The sequence below is a fragment of the Sceloporus occidentalis genome, unplaced genomic scaffold (assembly GCF_023333645.1).
Source record: "Sceloporus occidentalis isolate IW3139 unplaced genomic scaffold, rSceOcc1.0.p SCAF_14, whole genome shotgun sequence".
NCBI lineage: Eukaryota > Metazoa > Chordata > Lepidosauria > Squamata > Phrynosomatidae > Sceloporus > Sceloporus occidentalis.
This window is the reverse complement of record NW_028316994.1, coordinates 6,734,500-6,761,774: the sequence shown is the minus strand read 5'-3', so window position 1 is coordinate 6,761,774 and position 27,275 is coordinate 6,734,500. Positions and strand designations below refer to the sequence as shown.

Below are 27,275 nucleotides of genomic sequence, written 5' to 3'. Positions count from 1 at the left end.
AGGCTCCATCACTTTTGATCCTTGAGATTTCAAGACAGCATCTTACTTTGAAGTCTTTGTGACTGATAACACCAAAAGGAAGAGAGCTTTCTGACTCTGCCCTTCTATGTCTTTCTTCCAAAACCTGTACCAATCATTGCACCTGTTCTAGATCTCAAATGTAGAAGAAACCTTTGGATGTAAAGGAGACTTGAGGACATAAAGCTCAGCTTCCTCCTACTGAGGCAGGGGTCCCAGTGTGCCAGGAATGCCCAAAGTCCCATGTTAAGAGCTTATTAAGGAGTGAGAGTGAGATCTTGCTGCTTCCTGAACTTAAGGTTCCACTCTTGTGGCATGTAGTTAAGAAGCAGCATGTTTGAAGAGTAGGCAAGATTCTGGTGCAGTTTTGTGTGCACTGCGGAGTAGTAGCTATTCATGTAAATCATTCAGTGCAGGGAAGGAGTCTTCATCTCTTTGGGGAGGAGTGTGTGTGTGTGCATGCATCTCTGTGTGCAGAGTTTTGTTCATTTCCAAACTTCACACACTGCTCTCTCTCTCTAACACAAATGCACAAACTTTCACACATCCTAATTGGGGACTAAGACTCTTTTTTTAATTGCAGACCTTTAGATCCACTACTTTGAGAAGGCTGATTAGGCAAGACAGCAATACAGTCAATAAAGCGTTGGAAGCAGTTTCTGTTTACATAAACTCTCAGAACCTCACACTTCCCATCACCCAAAGGAACAAGTCCAGAAATCCACCCGTCCAAGTCCTCTATAGCACCAGTCCCCTTATGGCTCCAGTCCAGACTCCCAATCGAACCACAGACTGATCCCAAGAGTTTGTATTCAAAAAGGAAATATGGAGCAGTTCTTTTTACAGAGGAGCAACCTCAGGCAGGTAGCAAGGGGCAGCTGTTTGTCCTGGGCTCTCACCCCCCTTGTGTTGCTGTTGCACCTAGGAGTGAGATGGGGACAACATTTCTCCATTATCCTTGCCTAAGATGCAGTTCTTCAAATCCATCCACCCTGCAGAAATAATCCAGTTTGACACTGCTTTAACTGTCATGGCTCAGTGCTAAGGAATTCTAGGGATTGTAGTTTGTTGTGGCACCAGAGCTCTCTAACAGAGAAGGCTAAATGACTCACAAAACGATAAATCCCAAAATTCCATAGCATGGAGACATGGTAGTTAAAGCGGTCTCAACCTGGATTATTTCTGCAGTGTGGATGCAGTCTTCCTCTCACACAGAGCCTGCTCTTCCTGTACCCAGATTCCTCTTCCACACTTTCTAGAATGAGGGTTTGAAGCAGACAGACTAGAAAAGGGGGAGCAGTTTGGCTGAACCCTTTCCAGCAGCAGCAGCAGGAAAGCAGAACAGCTCAGAGGAACAAAGAAACCCCTTCTCTATTCATGATGCTTGACTTTTGCTGGCAGGGAACAAGGGAATGGGGAAGAAAGGGAGAAAAAATAGACACGAGAGAATAAAAATGTCCAGCGCCGAGATTCCAGCTGCCTTTAATGAGGGATCTCTAGCCCCACTTCAGGGGAAGGAATGGGGGCTAATGGGACAGACAGGGAGAGCATAGGACTCCTGGCTGCTTTGAGTAGAAAGAGTGAGGCTAAGGGGGCTGGAGTCAGAGATGCTGGAAACCAAACTCTAGAATTCTTGTGGAGAAGAGGAAGCCAGAGGCACACATAAAGTGGCACATTACATCAAAAATCCACATGAATATTGTACAAAAGAGGCCATGAATAAGAGCCAGTGGGACTGCGGAGACTTTTCCATTGGATTTCTGAGTGCAAGTGGATTTGGCAAGCAGCATTAATGACGGGGAGATGAGATTCCTGCTTGCATTTACTCACAGAGCTGTCTTGGGAAGTCCCTGTGGAATCTCTGTATTCTGATACATTATTGTCTTCCCATGAATATTTCTCCCCTATGGTTATTTCTCTACACCAGAGTCATTGCTGAGAGCATGGCAGAACTTAGCACAGCCTTTCCTCCAGTGTGGTGCCTGCCAGGTGCGTGGTGTGACATCTCCTCCCCAAATTCCCAAGGGTTGGCTGGGGGACTGTGAAAGTTGTAGCCCAACACACCTGGAAGGTCTCAGGGTTTGGGAAGGCTGATAAATGGTTATATAACTGAGCACTAAGGTTAGAATTGTCCCGTCCATTGTGTCTCCCATAACCATGTAGAGATGTGAAACCTGGTCACTAAAGAAAGTGGATAAATAGAAAATAAACTCATATGAGATGTGGTGTGGAGAAGAGTGCTGAGGATACTGTGGACAGGCAAAAAGACAAACAAATGGGTCCTTAAACAGATCAAACCACAAATCCCCCTGGAAGCCAAGATAATGAGAAGACATGACTTGCTAGAAAAAGACATTATGCTTGGAAAGCTGGAGAGTAGTACAAAGAGAGGAAGACCACATGGCAGATGGATACACTCAGTCAGAGAGGTCCAGGCCTGAATCTACAAGACCTAAGCAGAGCAGTGGCAGATAGGGGGGCTTGTTGATGTCTCATCCACAGAATCCCCATGAGTCGAGATCGGCTAGAGGGCAGCTAATAAAAACAATAATTTAGTGGTTTAAAACCGAAGGGAGGGCAAATTCCAAAGGTTCATGAGGAGAGTGGGACATCTAAAACGGGAGAGGAATGGTAGTTCTTTCCCAGAAAACTGAACACAGTTTAGAAGACCTTGCTGCTCAGGGGATGTAGATAATCCCACTTTATGTTTCGGGAAGCAGATTTAATAGGTTTTGTATTATACTTAACTAACAGCAACAGTGAAACAAAAGAAAAATGATTTGTCTACCAAGGGAAGTAAAGATACTCTCAAATCCCTTTTCAGCACTATGAACAATTGTCTTTGTGCTGCTGGTAAAGATAGGGGGATGCACAGACTTCCCAGTTTTTTTTAGGTGGGGTGTGTGATTCCAAGGAGGTGAGAGATATGGTGATGTAATGGTCTGAGCATTGGACAATGAGGCCAGGGTTTGAATCCACACTTGGCCATGGAAATCCACAGAGGAAGGCCATGTCAAATCTCTGGACAAATCTTGGTAAGAGAACTTCGTGACAGGTTTGCTTTAGGGTTACCATCATTCAGAAGCAACTTGAAGGTACCCAACAACAACTTCCAAGTGGGCTCAAAACCCTCCAAATGTTGAAGGGAGGGAAAGGGAGGGTCCTGCATACAAGAACTGACCCACAAAATTCTCTGATTCTGCAAACATATGTGTCTATATGTTAAGCATGTTCTTCTGGTGATAAATATCAACTGACACACGAACTGTAAAATAAATTGATTAAAAATACCCTTTGGACAAATGAAGGCTGAAACAGAAATATACACATGTCTTTAGCTATTTCGAGGTTCACATATCATCAAGGAAGTAAGTGTCCCAGTCAAGAGCCAGGCTGGATCAGAACAACATTTGCATTTGGCTTCCAGCAACAGCTAAGCTGGACATTCCCAAGCCAGCCATGAAGGGAGTAGCCTTCTCCTCAAGTTCTTCCTCAGCCTGTTGCCTCTCTATTTGCAGGCTCCATTTAACCAACACATGTAAAGTTCACTTGTTTACTGTTGCAGAAGGAGAAATAACTTTTCCAAGCTGAGCATCTAACTGTCATGGCTCTTGTTAATGAACTCCATTAATTTGTCTCATGGGACTAGCCAAAAAGCCATCTAAAGTAGTGGCCGTTGCCAGCTAATACAGTTGTGAATTGTTCAGTATGTAAAATACAAATTTGTTTGTTTGTTTGTTTAGAGTATTTACACTCTGCTTTTCAGCCACAAAGGCTCTCAGAGCAGTATGCTGTTATTGTTGTGTGCCTTCAAGTCATTTCTGATTTATGGCGACCCTAAGCAAACCTATCATGGGATTTTCTTGGCAAGTTTAGTCAGAGGGCGCTTGCCATTGCCATCCTTTGAGGCTGAGAGAGTGCCTTGCCTGATTCCCTGCCCTCAGGTTTACAATCTAAACCAGGGGTAGGCAACCTGCGGCCCGCGGGCCGGATGCGGCCCGGCGAGGCCTTGGGACCGGCCCCAGCCCGGTCCTGCCGCCGATTGCTGCTGGGACCTTTGGGGGGCAATTGTCTACAGAAACCTCAGAAACATGCATTTATATTAACATTTTTTAAAAAATCAGCAATTTTTTTCGCGTGTCCTCAATTTTTTTAAAAAAAGTGTCTTCCATTTGAAAAATTTATCCTACATTTGTCCTGGTTTATTTATATATTTAATTTTTTAAAAAATTAATTATTTATTTTTTGGCTTCGGCCCCCCAGTTGTCTGAGGGACAGCAACCCGGCCCTCGGCTCAAAAAGATTGCCTACCCCTGATCTAAACAAAAGAGGACATTCAAGGAAAAGGGAATGGCCTTGAGGGAAAGGATTAAGGCTAACAGATGCAACAGGTTCTTCTCTCTCTCTCTCTGGAGGCCCTGGCAATGACAACTGTATAAAGAAGCTCCTCTTTTCACTAGTCTACTCTCACGTGGTTCCCTTGGGTCACCTTCAGGCTTAGTTTTAAGAAAGGAGGAGAAAAATTTATTCCTTTCTGCATCACTTTCCGGTTGGAATCCTGGTGGTGATTTACAGCCTGATAGTTACACAAGTGGCTGGACTTTTTTGAACAAATTTTGCCCAGAGAACCCTATGATAGGTTCACTTTAGGGTTGTCATAAATCAGGAGTGACTTGAAGGCACACAACAACAACAACAACTACTACTACTACTAAGGCGGCTCAGAGCTCCTTCAAAAACCTTTCCCCTCCTTGGATTGTGCAGTAGTCCTTTGTGTTCCCAGAAGACACCCAACACCAGCACAGCCCTGCCTTCCTTTCATGAGTCTTGGCTCCCTCCTCTTAATCTCATTGAGTTATGCTGGTATATCTTTATATTATGCTGGTTTTTATGAGGATCTCTGCCATAATTTTGCTTCTATCTACCATTGCTCATGTCATCTTTTTTTTTACACCAAAAAAGCCACAGAATGAAACCCTGAAGAAGCACGTTGGATGCAACCATGACCTACCTGTGAATACTGCATGCTTGTAATACACAGACATTTGCATACAAATATAATTTTTATGTGGTTGCATATTATTCACAGGCCCGTGATACACAAATTACATAACAGAATTATAAACGCATCCTTTTACGTTTCTGTGCACACTCAGGATCACAAATGACAAGTATATTTTGTGTATATGCAAAGTGAGATACGTGTATTTGTGGAGATCAGTGTTCCAATCAGTGTGTTCATATGCTTTCATAAACAAGTGCCACCAGTACCTCTTTGATACACACCAGGACATTATTATTATTATTATTATTATTATTATTATTATTATTATTATCCTTTATTTAGAAAGCGCTGTAAATTTACACAGCGCTGTACATACAATCTTTTTAAGTAGATGGTTCCCTGCCCTCAGGCTTACAATCTAAAAAGACATGACACAAAAGGAGAAGGGAGTGGTGGTGGGGAAGGGGATAAGGGCCAGCTAGCCTGCCTCTCTCTTCCTCAAGATGGTGGATTAAGGGAGGGCTTGTCTTCTTCCAGGCAGGCTGTTGGAGCTAACCTGCCTCTATCTCCTCAAGATGGTGGATGAAGGGAGGGGTGTTGAGTTGAGAAACTTCCACATACACATTTAAATAGCTTCCCCTTGTTCCCATTCCTCATTCTCAATCTTGCTGCAGAAAGGGAGCTTGCAAGGACAATTAATTCTTTGTAGGTGGAGAGGAAGCAGAAAGACATATTATGGTGCAAAAGACATGTAACGTTCTTTCATGAGACCCCCAATCACTCAAATTCAGGCAAAGCTGAGAGGTCCACAGGCAAGAGCTGTTGGAGGAACAATGACCCTGGACCAACGCGGAGGCCAGAAAATATATATTTTCTAAAAAGGAACTGGAAGTGATGTGGAACACTTCCCAAATGTCTCTGATGTACATGCCACCTGGTATTCTCACGTTGGTTCTCCCCTTTCTCTACAAAATCCAAGCCAACGAGAGTGTCATACTTCCCCAACAACAAGCTACCAGGTATAAGGCAGCATTAGCTGATCCCCAGCACCGCTGTTTTCATAGAATCATAGAGTTGGAAGAAGCCTCAAGGGCCACCCAGTCCAACCGCCTGCCATGCAGGAACTCACAATCAAAGCACTGCCAACAGATGGTTATACAGCCTCTATTTAAAGACCTCTTGAAGGCTTTACTTCTTTAGCTTAACTATATGTGGGGAAAAGCTGAGATTGCTAAGAGGAAAATCATTTTGAAAATGTTAAGAGAGGTACTTCTCTAGAATATTCATTCTTTTGAGATGGACTTGAAAGTAGACCCAGGTTCTGTCATGAAGACCTTGAGGTTCTGAATTCCAGATACCATTGCTTGGGCGGTGTGTGTGTGTGTGTGTGTGTGTGTGTGTGTCACCAAACCCTACTTTGTCCCAGAGTTTAATGACATTCTCAAGATTTTGAAAGCTAGAGCTTGTAAAAGTCATTTTTGGACTACAGCTCCCAGAATCCCCCAGCCACCAAGCCCAGTAATTGGCTGCGCTGCCTGATAGATTCAGATTTAGGCATTAGCACAAGTCAATTGAGGGCTCTGAATTCTTTCCCAATTAAAAATATTATTTCTCTCCTCACCCCCCTTACAATGATGTTTCCTGGGAGGTGTTAGATGTAGATGGTGGAAACTGGGGAGGAAGCTCTATTAAGTTTATTGCCCCTCTCTGAGCAAGAAAGTGCTCATCCCCATCTGGCCTTGGGGGTCTCTGTGGTAGTGTATGGGGAAGAGAATGATTCATTTAGTTCTCCCCACCACCACCACCATCTTTATGATGGTTGCCATTGGCACTTGCAGCCAGGCAAAATTCATGTCTCCCTGCTTTTTAAACACTTTGTTAATTGCTTTTTCGGATACGCTCTGCTCCGCATGAATGAGACCAGAATAACTATTATGCCCCAGGAAGCAGTATTTCTGGGTTCTCTGGAAGAGCAGTGAGAAGCACCCAGTGAGTTATACAAAGAGGGCTATACTAGATTCAGCAGCCTTGTGGATTGGAAAATGGCAGGAGAAGGCACCAGGGCGCTCAGTTCCTCTGGGACAGAACAGCATGGGTTTGTTGTAGAGGGACCAAATCCGATTTTCAGGAAGGGAGGGAATAGCATCTGCTTAATTTATCCCCAAATGGAAGGGAGATCATTTCGAGCTAGGACCCTTCATGTTTTGGCCTGTTTCGAATCTCCTTCCGCTTTTGCAAGGGTAGGGTGTGTTTGTTTGTTCAGTGCAGAGGACCAGATGGAAAACAACACGCCATGAACTGGGGAGTCACACTGCTAATGACACACATTAAATGCATATAATTTTCATACCGTTTATGTGAATCTGGCCAATGCCAAACTGCAGCCGGCAGGGATGCTGTGCTTATTCTATGCTAATCTCTAAAATGGTTTAAATTGAAGAGTGTAAAACTGCAAAGCAGTCACAGGTCAGGAGCCTGAACAAGGGAGCAAATGCAGCAGCGGGAGTAGCAGAACAGCATCTTTCTTTTCTCCAGAAAGTTCTGCGTAGCACCGCACATGGAAAATAGGCCAGGAATCCTTTTACTCTGAATCTTCCTCCTAGGAGCAGACATTCAATAATCCTGAATCTTTCATTCACCTGAATGCTTAGCTCTGTTGCCTCTTCAAAAGGAAAGATGGTGTAGTGAGGAATCTAAAAGACTACAGACTACAAAACATGCCATTCATGTCCTAAAGGACACCCAGATAACCCTAAATACATACCAAACTATCCCTGCTTTGGTTGACTACAGACCAGATTTCTCCAACATGCATCCAGACCTTAAAGGAGGATTTCCTGACTGCGAAAAAGGCAGTGGAAGCAAATGTGGAAGAAGGCTGTGGCTCAGTGACAAAGCACACACTTTGCATGGAGTACTGAGGTCCCATCTCCAAATAGGGCTGGAAAATAATCTCTTTCCGCAGTTCTGGGAGGCATTGCCAGTCACTGTTGGAAGGACTGTTCCAGATGGATCAGTAATCTGGCTTGGTGTATGTAAGCTTTGCCCTACACCCTGAACTAGAGTGGTTTAAATAAGGTATTTTAGTGAATGCCTCGAGCTAAAGCCTGCTGTTTCTACACTCTGGCTGAACAGCTTCCAAACCTGCCATGGGAGCTGGAAAGGCCCAAAGCAGTCACTGAATTCAGAGCACAGCCTTGCGCCAGATGTTTATTCTATGAATGACTGTCAAATACCAACAATGGGAGATTCATCCTGATATTCCTTGACATAGCCACAGTTCAAGATGGTGTACAAAGCTTTTAAACATTTCTCGAAACATGCTCCAGCTGATCTGGAGTTATGTCCACCTGTGGATAAAGTGCTTTTTAAAAGCCCCAGTGGAAACTGGCACATTTGAAAACACGAAGAGCCAGGATGCTAATCCTGAGGTGACACTGCCCTCTATTTTTCGCAAAGGAGATTGCAAATGAAATCAAATCACATTTTAAGGAAGGAAAGATGGAAAATCTGATTCTCAAGTGCACAATTGCTACCCCCTGAGTAAATGCTTCCCAGATATGATGAACCTGCTTTACAGAGGTTTAACAGTAGTTATTAAAATTTACTTTTTGGATGTTGTTGTGGTTATGTGCCTTCAAGCCCCCCCAGCACTGCCTTTGTGCTTGTAGTGTGCCCTATGGGCACATGGTTTTTTTTAATTGGTAGAAGGTTCAATTCATTGATTTTGCAACTACTTGTAATTACTCAGGCAGGAAGCCGGGTGATCAGGCTGACGGCAGATCAGTGAGACAAGTAGTTGCAAAACCAATGAATCGAATCTTCAATCAATTTTTTAAATATAGTTCCCAAGCTGGGCTGCCGCTTACATTACCAATGATGTGCAGATGATTGTCATGCATTTTGAAGTGGCACAAACTAGTGTGGACAACAATTGTGCCCAAAAAGAAGCAATTACAGGGGGATAATGAAAAGATCCGCTTTCATAGTGGGAACAACGGACCTTTTGGAATCGATTCACCAACATGAACCTATGGCAAATCACAATGGGAATGGGACCAAAGATTCAACCCACATTCTGCTGGGATTATTTTTACCATCCAAATATCTCCTTCTTGTTATTTCCTTATTCTTGTCTTTTTACTGTCAGGGATGGGGAAAGGTGCTTGGGGAATCTTCTACCTTGTGTGCCAAAATAACTTACCTGGTTTTGGGGGCTGTGCATCTTATGGCAATAATTGCAGTTTTGTCTCGGGCAGCAAACTATCCTGAGTCATCCCTATCACTGTGATCTGAATTCATTCAGAGTGTAGCTTAACCTCTGAACAAAGGCCAGCCACATTACACAAGGATAGGCTTGCCATATCCCGCCTGGGGGCGGGACTTTCCCAGTTTGGGGCAGGGCCACACAATCCCACCCCAGTTTGGCCCCTCCCCCAGGACCTCCCCCCCCCCCCCAGCAAGGCCCTGGAGGCAGCTCCATCCCTCCCCATGGCTGTGTGCCACCCTCCCTGCCTCCCTGCCTGACTTAGCCTAGAGAGCAGGTCTTCAAGACATCTGCCACTCAGAGCTATTGCCAGCCCACTTGGTATAGATACCCTGCAAAAGGCATTACTTTCAGGTTACAGTGAGCAAAGAAAAAAAGGCCATCAATCGTTCCTGTTTCCCTGGGAGTCTAAATGCCTCCTCATCTTTTAAATGTCTACCACTCAGTATTCTTGTAATTCTTTATCACAGGGTCGTTTTTGAGGCCCTAAACACCTTTCCTTCTAATATGCAAATTTCTCCCAAAGCTGACCAATGGGAAAGAAGCAATCAGCCCCCCTCCCCTTGGGTTGGTTTTCAAGGGCTTGGAAGGAAGAGATTTTGCCTTGCAAGTTGCTGGTAAATAATAGAAGGCTTTGGGGTTGCAAAAGGCTGCAGAAATAGTTTGACCCCCCCCCTTAAACATCCATGGCTCAGTGCTATGGGATTCTGGGAATTGTAGTTTCTTGTGGCACCAGAGCTCTTTTGACAAAAGGAAACTGAATGATCCACAGAGGAGGCGGGGGGCAGAGCCTCTTGCCAGCAGTGAGAAGGCTGCGATGATGAGGAAAAGCAGGGGCTCCTCTGGTGATCCTGGCCACTTCCCTTGGCTCCCTCCCTCCTCCTCCTCCTCCTCCTCTCAGAGCTCATTCACACTCCCTGGCTTTTCTCTCTCTCCCCCCCCCCCCCCCTCTGCACTTTGAGACCCCTTTAACTGCCAAAGCTCAATGCTCTGGAATTCTGGGGTCTGTGAGGCATTTGGCCTTCTCTGTCAGAGAGCTCTGGTGCCACAATCAACTACAATTCCCAGGATTCCATAGCACTGAGCCCTGGCAGTCCAAGCAGTGTGTTTTGGACACAGAGATCCTCCAAATGAATCCAGTCCCTAGCTTTTATATCTCTCTCACACACTGCAGGAATAATAACCCACTTTGAGACTGCTTTAACTCAGTGCTAGGGAATCCTGGGAATGCGAGTGTTTGGGAGACATTGAGACTTCTCTGTCAGTGATGGCTCTGAGGCCACAATAGACTACAATTCCCAGGATTCCCCAGCACTGAGCAGTCTCAAACTGGACCATTTCCTCAGTGTGGATGCACCTGGGGAGGAATTCTGGGCACTGCAGTTCAACTACGTTTGGAGGGTTATGGGACTCCCTGTCAGAGATAGCTCTGGGGCCACAATGTACTACAATTCCCAGCATTCCCCAGCACTAACCCAGGACAGTTAAGTCACTCTCGAACTGGATTATTTCTTCAGTGTGGAACTCTGGGCATTTCAGTCCAGCATTGTTTTATTTCTGCAGTGTGTTTTGGACCAGAGACGAGGTGACCAGGCATCCTCCTCCTTTTCCAGGACATGTCCTCTTCTGTCAAATTTCAAAAGGTCCTCCATTTGGATCATGGCTAAGAAGCATGGATTTATAATTACATGGGTGTTTTTAGCTTTTATTTACATTTTTTTGCTTGGGTGCCCTACATTTTGGGGTGAGGGCATTGGTCACCTTGGTCAGAGAGCTTTCCAGGGGTTAACTGCCATTCTGCTGTGGTGCTGGAACAAACCACCATTCCCAGAATTCCATAGCATTCAGCCAAGGCAGTTAAAGTGGTCTCAAACCAGATTATTTCTCCAGTGTAGATGCAGCCCAAGCCTTTTGCCTCTCTTATGCCTGAGATTTCAAAGCCCAGCCTTGGCACCACAACAAACTACAAATCCCAGGATTCCATAGGATGGAGTGATGAGAGTGAAAGCAGTGTGGCAGCAGCCTAAGTGTGCTTAATGCAGTTCTTAACATGGTGCACCTCTTGCCTACAGAGTCTCACAAGACTTTTTTGTTTGACAACTTGTACCCATTAACTCCATTTCATGTCTCCTTTATTTAGTGGGGAGGAATACAGACAAAACAAGTCAAAATGAAGAAAAACCAAAGTCCCTTGACCAAAGGGTTTGGTTGTGGAATAAGCCTCTGAAATATGCAAGAGGCAATGTTAAAATAAAGCCATGTTCAATGCTCAAATGTGCTGTTTGGAATGGGGAGAGGGGGGTGGCCAGAAAGGGAAGTACATTTCCGTGATCTGTCTACGAATAATGTCAAAATGTCCTCCATTTTGATCATGCCTAAGAAACATGGATTTATATTAACATTTCTTAAAAAGCCTCATTTTTTTGCGTGTCCTCCATTTTTTAAAAATGTGTCCTACATTTGAAAATGTTGTCCTGCATTTGTCCTACATTTGTCCCGGTTTGGAGGTCCTCACTTATGGCAACCCTACACAAGGATAACATTGTGATGTGGATTGTAGCATGGTATAATGGTTTGTATGTTGGATTAGGACACTGGGAGACCAAGATCTGAATCCTGGTTTGGCCATGTAAATCCACTGGGTGAATTTAGGCAAGTCACACTCTCTCAGCCTCAGAGAATGGCAATGGCAAACCTCTTCTGAAGAAACTTGCCAAGAAACCCCTGTGATTGGTTTGCCTTAGGATCACCATATATCGAAAACAACTTGAAGGCATACAGTAACAACAACAATGGGGTGTAGCCACATTGCACAAGAATTTTGAAGCTGCAGTACCTGCCATGGCTCTGTACTATGGAATCCTGGGATTTGTAGTTGAGTGAAGTACCATATATACTCGTCTATAAGTCAACCTCATGTATAAGTTGAGGGCTGGTTTTGGGGCCCAATTTTTTGACTAAAATTTCTAGACTTAAACATGACTATACACAGTACTTAGAATTCTCTTGTCGGAGAGGTTTAATGTTGCAGTTAAGGAGAGTGGACTAGAGAATTCTAAGTTCTTCTTGAAACTAAAATCCCCAAGTTTACATGGAATGGAGCTGTGACATGTAAAGTGGTGTTAAACTGCTATGGTTGTGCAGTGTGAACCCACCCTAGCTATTAAGAACAAAGGAAGACTTGTGTGCACTTTTACTGTTTTATACCTAGTGAATGTCTAGAATGGGAGCCAGGACAATGTGAGGTCTTCTAGGGCAACTTCAATTCCTACAAATTACTTCTGAGTAAGAACAGCTCACTTCCATTCACTTGTGTGTGCTCATGATGATCTTCCTACATTCATGCAACATATTGTGTCTACACAAGGTGGGATGTTGCAGTGCTTCATGGTTTCCTAACCTGTGTCTACTCAGAAAACTATAGAGTTTTAGCATAATCAGGGATTACCATTGCAATGCATGCCTGAACCTAATCCCTACATAGTATCGACCACTGGTTATGGTGCACCATAAAAGAAAATTAAAGTATATGATGAACACAGCAGCAGAGGATAAGAATGCGCATATATATATATATATATATATATATATATATTTACTCTCTTAAATTTTATAAAAATATTAGACAGGGCTTTCTTGGTGGCTGCTCCCAGGCTGTGGGACTTCTTTCCATGTGAAGACAGGCTGGTCCTGCCTTTCTGTCTTTCTACGGACAGGAAAAATCCACTTGTGAATGGCTTACTAAGAGGCTTTTAATGGGAGTGCTGTATTTGTTTTTATTTTTGATGTGCTTTTAAATTGCTTTAAAACCTTGTATTTGATTTGGTTGTTGTCGTATACAGTGTGCTCTTGGTTTCCACTGTTGTTTGGTCCCAGTATCACCTGTGGATACCAAAATCCATGGATGCTCAAATCCCATTTAATACAATGGCATAGGAAAATTGTGTGCCTTATATACAATGGCAAAAACAAGGTTTGCTTTTGGAATTTATATTAAGTTTGAATATTTCAAACCTTGGATGGTTGAATCCTTGGATAAAGAATCTGTGGATTTGTACATGAACTCTTACAAGTGTACTTTAACACATTTATAAATTGTATCCACACTGCAGAAATAATATGGTTTGATACCACTTTAACTGTCATGGCTTCATGCTCTGGAGTTCTGGGATTTGTAGTTGATTGTGGCACCAGAGCTCTGCACAATGGGAACTCCACTCTAGCGCTGCAACCAACTACAAATCCCAGAATCCCAGAGCATGGAGCTATGGCAGTTTAAAGCAGTGTCAAACCATATTATTTCGGCAGTGTGGATGCAGCCAGTGTTGTACTGTATTTTAACGATGGGTTTATATATTTTTAGTTATGTTTGTATTTTAACATGCCGTACCCCACCTCAAACCTTGAGGAGAAGTGGGGAAGAAATAAAAAATATTGTTATTATTATTATTTTGTTTTATAATAAATCTATGTTTTAATATTATAACTGTATATTATAAGAGCCATCTTAATGTAATGGCTTGAGGGTTGGACTATGGCTCTGGAGACCAGGGTTTGAATTCCAGCTCGGCCATAAAACCCACTGGCTGTCTTTGGGCAAGTCACACTCTCTCAGCCTCAGAGGAAGGCAATGACAGACCTCCTCTGAACAAATGTTGCCAAGAAAGCCCCATTATAGGTTGGCCTTAGAGTTGCCATAAGTCAGGCACACATCAACAACAAAATTGGAGAGTAGGAACTTGGGGGTCTATAGTGTGTTCAATGCATGGGTTGAGATTTCATTATTTTATAGCAATGCTATTATTTTATATCAATTATTTTATAGCAAAGTGTAACTTGGAGCAAGTCACACTCTCTCAGCCTCAGATTAAGACAATGGCACCCTCCCTGCTATTGTTTTATATCACTTATTTTATAGCAGGGCAAGTCACACTTTCTCAGCCTCAAGGCAAGGAACGGCACCCTCCCTGCTATTACTTTATATTAATTATTTTATAGCAGCAAAGTGCAACTTTTTAAGCTGATAAGGGCTAGGTTTAAATATATTGCCCAATTTAAATTTTAAGATTTGTATTTTTAACACGCTACCTTTTAATTCATAACTGTTTTAACTCATAAAATTGTTTTTTTTTAATATTTATATATTTTAATGTTGTAGTGTTTTTAAATTGTATTGTTTTAAATTTGTTGTTTGCCGCCTTCAGCCCCTATATTGGGAGAAAGGCGGGTATAAGAAAATAAATCAACAGCAACAATAAAGCCAGACACCCTCCCTGCTATTGTTTTATGTCAATTATGTTATAGCATTGTGTAACTTAGGGCAAGTCACACTTTCTCAGCCTCAGAGGAAGACAAGGGCACCCTCCCTGCTATTATTTTATATCAATTATGTTATAGCAAAGTGTAACTTGGGGCAAGTCACACTTTCTTAGCCTCAGGGGAAGCCAAGGAAGGGCACCCTCCCTGCTATTATTGTATATCAATTATGCTATAACATAATTACGACATTATTTTATATGACATTGTTTTATATCAATTATGTTACAACATCAATTATTCTATAGCAGGGCCAGTCACACTCTCTCAGCCTCAGGGGCAGGCAAGGGCACACACCCTCCTTTTCTAAAATGGAGGGGGGGGCTTTCATCTGCCTCTTGCAATTAATAAGAAACAAACACCTCTCCAGTCCAACTGCAGTCTTGGGACTTTTAGTTTTTGGGGGCCAGCCCCCTCCCATCCCAGCAATCTGGGGCAGAGGAACTATAACTCCCAAGGGTGCACTACAAATCCCAGGACTCCGTGTGCGTATTTGAAGAAGAAGAATCCTTGCATTAAAAAAATAAAAGAGTTGGCTTTGCAGCCATTTTTGCAAAACAAATTGCAACATTTGCAAAATTTGCAGCACAGGTTGGATGCAACTGTGCCTTTTGCCCCTCTCTGTCCTGAGTCTGCTGTCTTCCTTTCCCCTCCCAAACAGAAGCCTGCTTGGCTAACCCAGCCCCATAGAAGGAGGGGCAAGGCTTTCTCTCCTCCCTCTTTTGTGGCCTATTCCAAAGGGAAAGAAAAAGGAAGGATCAGGGGCTCTTTGCTTGCTTCCTTCCCTTCTCTTCCCTTCCTTCTTTTGGGATCTGCTGCCCCCCAAGAGAAGAGGAGGAGCCCCACTTCTTCTTCTCCTTCTTCCTCCAGGTTCCCAGCTGGGCGATTCCCCCAAAAGGCACCATGAATGTATTCCGCTTCCTGGGAGACATCTCTCACCTCCTGGCCATCATCATTTTGCTGCTCAAGATTTGGAAGACAAGGTCCTGCGCTGGTAAGAAAGGAGGAACCCAAAGGGAAACCCTGCTACAAGCAGCATTGCATTTTTCAGTGTTGCAGTTCTTTAGGGGTTTAAATTTCCAGGAAGCATGCCTTCTGCAAATCTGGAATGGCTCCTGGGAAGTGATGAGGTGGCTTTACTATTTTAAAACAAAAGCTGTGTGGATCTGCATCCACACTGCAGGAATAATCTGGTTTGAGCCTACTTTAAGAGCCATGGCTCCATGCTTTGGGGTGAACTAATATGAGTGCGTTTTAATAAATGTATAGACCATCCACACTGCAGAAATAATCCGGTTTGATGCCACTTAAAGAGCCATGGCTCTATGCTCTGGGATGAACTCTTAGGAGTACAGTATATTTTAATGAATTTGTAGACTAGTCACACTGCAGAAATAATCAGGTTTGATCCCACTTTAAGAGCTATGGCTCCATGCTTTGGGTTTCTGGGATGGACTCTTATGAGTGCGTTTTAATGAATTTATAGACTGCATCTATACTGCAGAAGTAATCAGGTTTGATCCCACTTTAAGGGCCATGGCTCCATTGCTCTGGAATTCTGGGATTTGGAGTTTGTGGTGGCAACAGAGCGGAGCTCCCATTTTGCAGCTCCCTTCCATCCTATGGTTGTTGTCATATATTTTAATCTGTATGTGAACTCTTATTAGTCTGAATTTGTAGGTGGCATCCACACTGCAGAAATAATCTGGTTTGACATCACTTTAACAGCCATGGCTCCGTGCTCTGGAATTCTGGGATCTGTAGTTTGTGGCAGCACCAGAGTAGAGCTCTCATTTTGCAGCTCCCATCCATCCTATGTGGTTGTTGTCATATAGTTTAATCTGTGTATGAATTCTTATTAGTCTATTTTAATGAATTTATAGGTGGCATCCACGCTGCATAAATAATCCGGTTTGACACCACTTTAATGGCCATTGCTCCGTGCTCTGGAATTCTGGGATCTGTAGTTTGTGGCAGCACCAGAGCAGAGCTCTCATTTTGCAGCTCCCGTCCATCCTATGTGGTGGTTGTCATATATTTTAATCTGTATATGAATTCTTATGACTGTATTTTAATGAATTTCTAGGTGGCATCCACACTGCAGAAATAATCCAATTTGATCCCACTTTAAGGGCCATGGCTCCATTGCTCTGGAATCCTGGGGTTTGTAGTTTGTGGTGGCACCACAGCTCCACTCTGTGATGGGAGTTGTGATGGGAACTGCAAAATGGGAACTCTGCTCTAGTGCCAGCATAAACTACACATCCCAGAATTCCAGAGAATGGAACCATGGCCCTTAAAGTGGGATCAAACCAGATTATTTCTGCAGGGGGTGCATGCTTTTCAGCACCAACTCCCCCCCCCCCCCCACCTATCTCTAAACTTGTCAATTGCCATTCCTTTAAAAAAGGTGATACTCCTGTTTGACCCAGTTGTTTCTTGGCCTTGTTTAACACACCAGAACAAAATTATATATACATTTTTAATAAAAAGTATGCGCAGAAACTGCTAACTGGCCACTGTCTTCACAAAACTAAAGATTTCCAACTTGTGGGTTTTTACAAAGTGAATACATTCTCAGAGGAAGGGAATTTTTTGCAGAAGGATGACTTAACCTCACACACACCCATTCAGTATACACTGCAGAAATAATCCAGTTTGATACTACTTTAACTGCCATGGCTCAACAGTGTGGAATTCTGGGCATGGTTGTTTGGTTATACATCGTGGAAGCCTCACAATCAGTGTAACCAGACATTCTCCATGTCCAGGACACATCCTACATTTCCACCTTCTGTCCAGGAGGGATTTTACAATGTCGCCTCCATTTTGAGCAGGATGAAGAAGCACAGATTTACAATATATTTATATTAGGGTTTTTTTCCAGCTTTGAATGTCCTACACTTTGTGGTGCCTTTGTGGCTATGACATCTGGTTCTCCGGCCCACATTGGGAATGATTTTCAGCAGTTATGCATGGCAGCTTTAAAGAAATCCTACACCTGCCGTCATGGAGGAAGTTACTCGTACTTTAACAATTTATTTAGATTTTTACTTACATTATCCTTTCCACGTCTTCTTGAGATTCTGTATACAACAATTTACTTTTATGTTGAATGGGGTCCCTGGAATGTATTTAGAGGACTAAATACTTTTCTTTGGAAGGAAAATGGATCAAAACAGTGGCTAAGTAGAAAGCCAGCATGGCATAGTGGATTGAGTGTTGGATTATGATTCTGGAGACCAGGGTTCGATTCCCGGCTTGGCCATGAAACCCATTGGGTGACCTTGGGCAAGTCACACTCTCAGCCTTGGGAAGACAATGGTAAACCTCCTCTGAACAAATCGTGGCAAGAAAGCCCTTGATAGGTTCAACTGGGTTGTTGTTGTGTGCCTTCAACCCTAAAGCGTTCGCCTGTCATGGGGTTTGAATCCTCTCTCAGCCATGGAAACTCAGTGGGGACCGGGAGCAAGTCACACTCTCTCAGCCTCAGAGGATGGCCATGGCAAACCTCCTCGGAAGAACCTGCCAAGAATACCCTGTGATAGTTGGGTTTGCATGGCCAAGCCAAGATGTGAACTCTGGTCTCCAAAGTCCTAGTCCAACGCTCAAACCACTATGCCACACTGGATCAGGTTCACCTTAGGGTTGCCATAAGTCGGAAACAAATTGAAGGCACACAGCAACAAAATTGGAGAGTGTAACTTCTGCTGTAGGGACTTGGGTGTCTGTGGTGTGTTCAGTGCAGCATTAAGAAAGAGAGGGACTCACCATTAATTTATTCATGGTTTGAGATTTCATTATTTTATAGCAATGCTCTGTAACCCAAACATTAAAACTGATTTTTTTGGTGGAGAAGGTGTGTTTTTATAAATCCATGGGTGTCCTGGCATTGGAGGAGCGGGGAGTGTTGTAACAAGAGGCATCCAAGTGATTGTTTCATTTTGTCTGCAGAGTGTAAAAACAGTGTTTTCAAGACTTACAAACGTGGTTGGTGCAGTTTGGATGTTAAGGTTCAGTGGGTAGAATGATGACGTGGAAACAAGTTTGGATTAGATTGGATAAAGTTTGGCTGATCTCCTCCTCCTGGAGGAAATAAAAACCCTCAGCATTTTTAGTTGCCTAGGTGAAGCCAGATAGTGTAAAGACCAAGAGAGATGAATGGAGAGAAGCCAGAGGCCTAGCTCTAGTGTGGATTTCCTTAGGCCTGAATAAGAAAAAAATAACTTGTAGAGCAGAACCGGGTTTGCATCCACACTGGAGAACTAATTTCGTTTGACACCAGTTTGGTGCCACAACAAACTACCATTCCCAGAATTCCATAGCATTGAGCCATGACGGTTAGCATGTTATCCAACTGGATTATTTCTGCAGTGTGGATGCAAACCCGATTCTGCAACAAACTACCATTCCCAGACAAGATCAGGCTTGTTCAGGGTGGTATGGCCAAAAGCTAGACAAGATGCTGGACTTGGTGGCATTAGCAAAATTGACCAACTTCATTAGAGGCAATGGTATAAATGAATTCATAAAAATCTGGAAACCATTTATGGATTGTATTAAAAATCTAAGGGGATATACAGATGTCCCTCTCGATTCTCAGGGGATCAGTTCCAGACCTCCCTGCAAATCTGGAAAAATGCAAATATTTGAGTCACCATTGGTTACAATGGCAGTGCACACCTTGGGTGTATGTGCCATTTTGTTCCTCCCCGCTTGTCATATGTGAAGGAGCAAGACCGCGGACTCCCAAGTCCATGAACATGGAGGGACGAGTGTAGTTGTACAGTGGGCCCTTTGTATATGTGGACGATCCATTACGCCCACATATACAAAGTATACAACACGGAGTGTTGGCAGTTAAAGTGGGGTCAAACTGGATTATTTCAGCAATGTGGATGCAGCCCAGGGAACCTCATGCATCTGTCCTAATGGTCCGCACGCAGCACCCTACTCTCTCAGCTCTGGCGTTCTTTTGAAATCTTTTTAGGCCTGTAAGTCAAACCTTTCTCTGTGTGTTGAGACTTCACAGGAGGTGGTGTTAGATGGCGAAACCCTGAAGAGTTTTGCTTAATCCTTCCCCACATTTTAGTTGTTCAAAGTAAAGATAATAGGATGAGCCAGTGTAGCACAGTTGCTTGAATGTTGGACTACAACTCTGGAGACCAGGGTCCAATTCCCCGCTTGGCCATGAAAACCACTGGGTGACCTTGGGCAAGGCACACACACTCAGCCTCAGAAAGGCAGTGACAACCCTCCTCTGAACAACTCTTGCCAAGAAAACCCCATGATAGGGGTAGGGTTGCCATAAGTTGGAAATGACTTGATTCCACCTCAACATTAGGAAGAACTTCCTGACGGTAAGTGCTGTTCGACAGTGGAATACGTTCCTTTGAAGTGTGGTGGAGTCTCCTTCTTCAGAGGTTTTTAAACAGAGGCTGGGTGGCCATCTGTCGTGAGTGCTTTGATTCTGTGTCCCTGCATGGCAGGGGGTTGGACTGGATACCCCTTTGGGCCTCTTCCAACTCTATGATTCTATGAAGGCACACAACCACAATAAAGATATGTGTTGCTGTTTTTGGAGCAATATGTATTCCTAATGGACTGTCATGAATGGGAAGCAGGTGTATTTCACAGACTTTTCTGCTGCTGTTATGCATCACTTTCACCATCTTGTGCTTCTCTGTGCAGGGATTTCTGGGAAGAGTCAAGCTCTCTTTGCTATTGTCTTCACTACACGGTACCTAGACCTATTTACCAACTACATCTCATTGTACAACACCTCCATGAAGGTACAGGATTGATTAGACTACATCGCTTAAGCTTTACATTGGAAGTGGGTTGGAGTGAGACTAAAAGGGGAGGATGCATGGGTCAGAGGGTAAGGGAAAGGGGTCAGAATGGTTAGGGATGTGGGGAGGCATTCTCAGTGCCTGTTTCCCACATACACCCACTTTCCCTGAAGTACCACCATCAGCTACAGGAGTAACACAGTTCAAGACTGTATCTACTGAGTTCAGTGACACTTACTCTCAAGTAAGTGTGCAGACTTAATTTGGAAGATCATCTCCTTAGATAAAAAGAAGCTATTTCTCTCATCAGAAAGCCTCCAATGCTTATTGAATGATGTGAATGAAAAGCCTTAGGGCCAAAACACATTGCAGAAATAATCCAGTCTGAGACCGCTTTAACTGCCCTGGCTCAGTGCTAGGGAATCTTGGGAATTGTCGCTTATTGTGGCACCAGAGCTCTCTGACAGAGAAGGCTCAATGTCTCACAAAACTACAGTTCCCAGAATTCTTTAGCATTGAGCCAGGGCAGTTAAAGCGGTCACAAACTGGGTTACTTCTGCAGTGTATTTTGGCCCATAGTTAACTTCATGAAGAACAATTTGACATGGATCTTACTTGCCATGTTTGCAAAGAATAGGAGTTACAACATGTTATACGTGTACATTTTGAGTTTTACAGAACATTTCATCAGGCTGTAATAAGTGTAAGGCTTTGTGAGCTTTTTCCTTGTGAGTAGTGCTGGATGTTAAAGCCAGCATATCCTTATATCAATGAAAGGCTCAAAGCAAGATTGTGAACTGTGTTAAAACAAACGAAACAGCTGACAATTTTAGGGAACAAAAAAACTCAAGTGAAGAATGTACTTCAGCGATATACAGGAATGATGTGATGCTCTTCACTGTGAGCCTAGTAGAATTAGTGGGGAGAGTTGTGCCTGTAAGAGGTATAATTAAGAAGAACTTTGTTTGCTAGGGCTCTAAATGTATTCATGTATAATATTTATATGCCTCCCTATAACAGTGAGTTAATCTTTAAGGCATGTTTAGAGAGAGGGGTAGAAAGCAGTGATGTTAGATTAGGAACTGGAGATATGGTCTGGTATTTGATTTGAGTGACCCCTCTATATATTCTGTTTCCTGTAGGTTGTTTATATTGCATGTTCTTATGCCACAGTGTGGATGATCTACAGCAAATTCAAAGCCACTTACGATGGCAACCATGACACTTTCCGAGTGGAGTTCCTGGTCATTCCTACAGCAGTGTTAGCTTTCCTAGTGAATCATGACTTTACTCCCCTTGAGGTAATGTAATGTTGGAAGTTGTATGATGCTAAGTTCCAAATATGCAATGCTATAAGATGAGGGCTCCTAGTCTCAATAGTAAAACTTGTTATTTATCCTTCTGTGGCAGCATTTGGCACTCTGACGGGGGACAGTTAAAGACATTGTTATCTCAAAATATTGTTATCTCAAAATATTTTCACACCTTATATGTCTGATGTTTCCACTAAGTTTAGCTCACTGCTTTAAATCTATTTTTGACCACGCTTGTCCAGAAATCCGCTGTATAAAAACTGGGTCTTAGTAATATCGTTTTGGGCTTAAATCTTGTTTTTAAAGGAAAACTCAGTTTGTTCCTTGGCACCAATGTGCCCATGCACAGAGTAGTAAAGCTGAAGAACACGTAACCAAAATAAGTTCTGATGCAAGTCAGTGGCATTCAAATTGTCCTATAAAGCCCTAAATGATTTGGGCCCAAGGTACTTGGAGGACCGCCTCCCCCCATATAATCCGCCCCGCACACTCAGGTCAGCCGGGAAGAATCTGCTGAAGGTCCCAACTGCGCAATATGCAGCGACCTCGCAAAGGGCCTTTTCCATCTCGGCCCCCAAAATGTGGAACAACCTTCCCGACGAGCTCCGTTCCACCACCTCCCTGGATCTTTTCAGAAAGAACCTTAAGACCTTTTTCTTTCACCAAGCTTTCCCACCATGAGATGTGATATTATGCCCTCTTCCCCTATTGTGTAACGATTTTTGCAATGTTTTTGGATCAATTCAACCAAGCTGGCTGTGTAATAGTTTTGTTAATATGATATTTTTATATTGTGTTTATTGATATGTATGTATTTTTATGTTGAAATTTTAATCTGTATGCCGCTTTGATCATCGTGGAAAAGCGGGATAAAAATAAAAATTATTATTATAATACAGCTGCCATACACACCTCTGCCAAAAAAAGAAAAGAAAAAAAGAGGAATTGTCTGACATTAATTAGTGCATTATTTGTAGTAAATACGTTGTTACTATACAAACTCAACTTTTGTTTTAAGACAAAAGTCTCCAAAATGGCTGGGAGCTCTAGAGGTGACAAGACGGGCTACTTTACAGCGCTATATAAATAAAGCTTAATAATAATAATAATAATAATAATAATAATAATAATAATACTTTAGGCCTATTGAAATATGTGGAAGCAAGGGGTAGTTTACATTGGGATAAAAGTCCAAATGCATTCGTTCCTCCGCACTCATGCCTTATGGGTCTTTACAACCTCAGGTTTGTAGGGAGAGTGGTTTTTTAATGAGTTTTTAAGTAGTATAGACAAGGCCCAGACTAACTTGTTCTATTGATTTTATTGGAACTAAGGTATGACCATCTTCATCAGGATGCAGTCACTGGCTAGGAATCAGAATATTACAAGAAAGTTGTCCAATTAAAAGTTTGTGTATTCACAGCAAGGTATAGTGTCTCCTTCCCATCCATGGGGATTCAGTTCCAGGGCCCCTTGTGGATGGGAAAAAACATGGACTGTCACAGCCCATATTATTCAATAGGAGTCAACGTCCATGTGCCCATGTCACATGCCACCGTTGAATCATATGGGCAGTGGGGATCTGTGGGCAGTCGAATCCATGGATCATTAGCCTGCCATTTTCCCGGGGCCTACTGTATTAGGTTTTTCCCCCAAAACAAAACAAACCCAAACCCACAGTCAATGGAAATGCTAAATGAGACAGTTATAGAAGGTTGCAACATGATAGCTGCATCAGCTCTTTGCAGTATTTTCATTGACAAATCATGTGAAAACAAGTTTTAAATCTCTGATCTGTCAAATCTGTCAGGAACCTTCAATGTACAGCAGGCCCTTGGTATCTGCTGGAGTTTGGTTCCAGGCCCTCTTTGTGGATCCCATAATCTGTGGATGCTCAAGTCCCATTAAATACAATGGCATAGTAAAATGCTGTCCCTTATATAAAATGGCAAAATCAAGAATTAAAATCCCCCCTCCCCAAATGTGCATGTTTGAATCTGTGGATAAGGAGGGCTGACTGTAATTATGAACAGTACTCATGCCCTCTGTAACAGCTGAACCAGCAACACAATTTTGTGGATATTATGAGTTAATGCTACATAATATTTCATTAGAAATGCATGTCCCCCTCATACTGCTGTCTCTCTCTTGGATGCCTCCAGATCCTCTGGACCTTCTCCATCTACCTGGAGTCAGTGGCTATCCTGCCACAGCTCTTCATGGTCAGTAAGACCGGTGAAGCAGAAACCATCACAAGCCACTATCTCTTTGCCCTGGGTGTCTACCGTGCCCTCTACCTGTTCAACTGGATTTGGCGTTACCAGTTTGAAGGTTTCTTTGACCTAATTGCCATTGTGGCTGGCTTGGTACAAACCATACTCTACTGTGATTTCTTCTACCTCTACATTACAAAAGGTACCTTAAAAAAAAGGGAAGAAAAAACTATTTCTTGATGAGCTCCCAAAGAAAGGATTCTGGGATTGAAGGCTGGGTGAGGGTAGAATGGTTAGATGGGAAACTATACATCTCAACAAGAGGCAGACATTTTGAGTGAGAGCTGCTGTACATCTGGAGGCTCAGTAGGGGGCAGCCTACAACTAGTCAAAGCTCAGCCTCCCTGGTGTGAGATCTATTAAGCACTCCTCTGGCATTTTGTTGCTTGTAAGTTGGCAACAAATTAATTAACAGTTTGATTATCTCCTCCTCCTTTCCTACAACTAAGAAGAGAAGCTACAGTAAATAACCCACATATCCCAACATGGAAGTATTAAAATCACATTCCTGTGGGAGTAAATAAAAATTTGGTTTGGCCCTGTTAAGATTGGAGTGATAGGCTCAGTCAGAAATTTTGTTAAAAGGCTGCTGATTTTCAGTTACTTCCTTTACTATTACATTTTCTCAATTCTTTAGACATGTTTAGATTTTCTGGTTTTAGGCATCATAACTTGAAGTGTCTCTGGCTGAATATTGAAAAGTTATACATATGGTATTGTTTTAAAGGGAGTTTTTTGATGGATTATATTTGATGTCTGTAGTCCTACTGAAATATATACACATCCCAGTAATATAAGCACATGTGTGTGCTTGCATATGTTCACACACAAACGTTTGCACACACATGTTTGTTCAGAAATTAATAGCTGTTAGTGAAACAAGCCTCCAAAATTCTCATGTATCCTTTTTTTATTTCCTTCTGCAGTTCTGAAAGGCAAGAAGTTGAGTTTGCCAGCATAGTCCAGGCTGAGACCAGCACAGGATTCTTTGGCCAAGGAAGATGAGGGGACTCTTTCCCAGGAAATTAGACACAGATTGACTTTTTTTACCAAGTTAGTCACCTGTTGGTCTCTTCGTGCCGCCTAAACTTTTATCTGAGAGTGATTTCGGACAAAACAATGGATGATGATTCTGCTTGAGAGACTGATATAGATGGAGGTAAAGTAGGATTCAGCTTGGATTCTAAGCAAATAACTGCTACTCCTGGGTAATATGTAGATTGTAGATTTCTCAAAACCCTTTTTTGGATCATTTTCCTATATTTCTATACTCTTGATTTTCATTTTGTTGATGAACCAGCAAAGGTAGGAAATGTCTTTTATTTGTTTTGGAAATTACCCCCCTCCTTTGCACTCATGTTTTGGGTGTTGTGCTAAGAAGAAGTGTGAGCTTTTCCTTTTGTGAGGCCTAAGGCTGTGGGGCTGTCCAGATAAAGAAGAGCGCTTATAAATTTAGTCTGTTTCCTTCAGATAGTGATGTTGATGAAGGGAATGTCATTTTTAAAAAGATTACTGTCAAGAAAAGACTTCCTCCTTTAAATAGTTTCTCAATTACTCTTTCTTCATTTTGTATGTTATTTGATCATTAATTCCTCATCCACTTTGAATAAACATTCAAACCAGTCCCCCGCCCCAGTTAAAGAGTGCCTTTGTGGAAGGGGAAGGGGGTTGAAATAAAAAGAAAATCTGTTTTCTTGGCTGTTCCTTTTGTAATCTTTTGTATTCTATTTGTGTGCACTTGTTTTCATTTCCATTCTAACCTTTTACACTCTACTGATTGATTTCTGTTAAAATAATGGCTGGTGTTTCTCATGGCGGGTCCTATTTTACATTAAATATTGTGTGAATAACCCTTTTTGTGGCTGCCACATCTCAGGTTGCCTAATCTGTTATCTCATAGGAAAATGATAGCTTCATTCATAGGAAGCTTTTGTACTTTCACATGACATTAAAAGGTACACTTGATGAGCCTTGCTAGTGCTGTTCCTGCCAGATGTGAGTGTAAAAAGGAAGGTGGAAGATAAATGGGCTAGAACGGACTACAGCTAGAGTTCCTGCTTGTATTGCAGCCTGATTTACAGCGCAGTCTTATATGTGTTGACTCAGAAATTAATTTCATTTCCAGCGGGGCTTTCTTCCTGCTCCTTGGCTGCATAAGATTGGAGTCAGACATAAACTGTTGTAAATTTCTTTTGTGAAAGTAGCATAGAAAATTTAGAATTATTCCCTTATAACAGGTGAAGAGAAGAAGAATCATAGAGATCTAACACGTTTTTTGTCCTTGGACCAACATACAAATGTTTCTTAATGGAATCAAGCATGTGAGAAATAGCTCAGGCTGCAATCCAATATACCTCAGCACAGATTCCATTGTATTCACACCTGAGTTATATTCATGTATAGGTCTGTCAAAGCCACATATTTCCTTAAGTTTTTCTCTTAGACTATGAATGCAGAGAGTTAAAACAACATTAAAAACCAGTGATCAGAGTTAGATGGAATAATAAAAAGTTTTGAAGCTTTTTACATGCAATATGATAATGATCCCACAGCACTCAATGGCTTTTGGTTTTTATGAGTAACTAGGGTTCTGCAGTTATATTCTATAGAAAATTGAGGAATAAATTAAATGCTCATTAATCATAGCTAGGTATGTTTGAGCGTGTGATATTAGCTAACCATTTATATTCCCCATCACACCTTACTAGTGATTGGATTCTATACATACACAGTCAGCAGAAATTGTTAACCATTTCTGTGATCAGAGTAGCTAACAATGTAACATGTAAGTACAGCCTTGAGTTAATATGGAATTTTCCCCAACACAGTCAAACACAGTAGGATTTACATGGCTCAGATAAGCAGCGCTTACCTGTGAATCAGTCCAGTATGACTAAAATCCAAACCTGGAATCTTCCACATCAGTTTTGTAATCTTCATTTTAACAGTGGCCTGTTACAGACAGCCAAAATAAAGCTGCTTCGAGTCACAGTGGAGGTATGGTGTTTCAATGATGCATGCGTCCTAAGAGTCCAGAAATCGCACCAAAGCCACACTCCAGCCCTAAGGACTGGAGCGTGGCTTTGGTGTGGCTTCTGGACTCTTGCATCATTGAAACACCATACCTCCACTGTGACTCGAAGCAGCTTTATTTTGGCTGTCTGTAACAGGCCAGAGAAAGGTAACAGTTGCCAACAGGTGAGCAACTCCGTGGCAGAGAGCAAACACATCCCCATTGCACAGTTTTAGTGTATTAAACTGAGTATGGTAGCCATAAAAGTTATATTCAGT

The 27,275-nt window shown here is 42.5% G+C and overlaps 1 protein-coding gene across 1 annotated transcript in view; it reads left to right on the top strand.

The window, feature by feature from the left end:
* LOC149303694 (ER lumen protein-retaining receptor 1-like) overlaps positions 1-25,686 on the top strand; it is a 143,663-nt gene extending 117,977 nt beyond the window's left edge. Inside the window, exons 3-7 of the mRNA XM_089480642.1 lie at positions 15,477-15,600; positions 20,298-20,398; positions 21,541-21,699; positions 23,874-24,126; positions 24,911-25,686. Coding sequence (XP_089336768.1) covers positions 15,477-15,600; positions 20,298-20,398; positions 21,541-21,699; positions 23,874-24,126; positions 24,911-24,945 — 672 coding nt within the window. The 3' untranslated portion in view covers positions 24,946-25,686. The remainder of the gene's footprint in view (positions 1-15,476; positions 15,601-20,297; positions 20,399-21,540; positions 21,700-23,873; positions 24,127-24,910) is intronic.
* Positions 25,687-27,275: the final 1,589 nt, after the last annotated feature.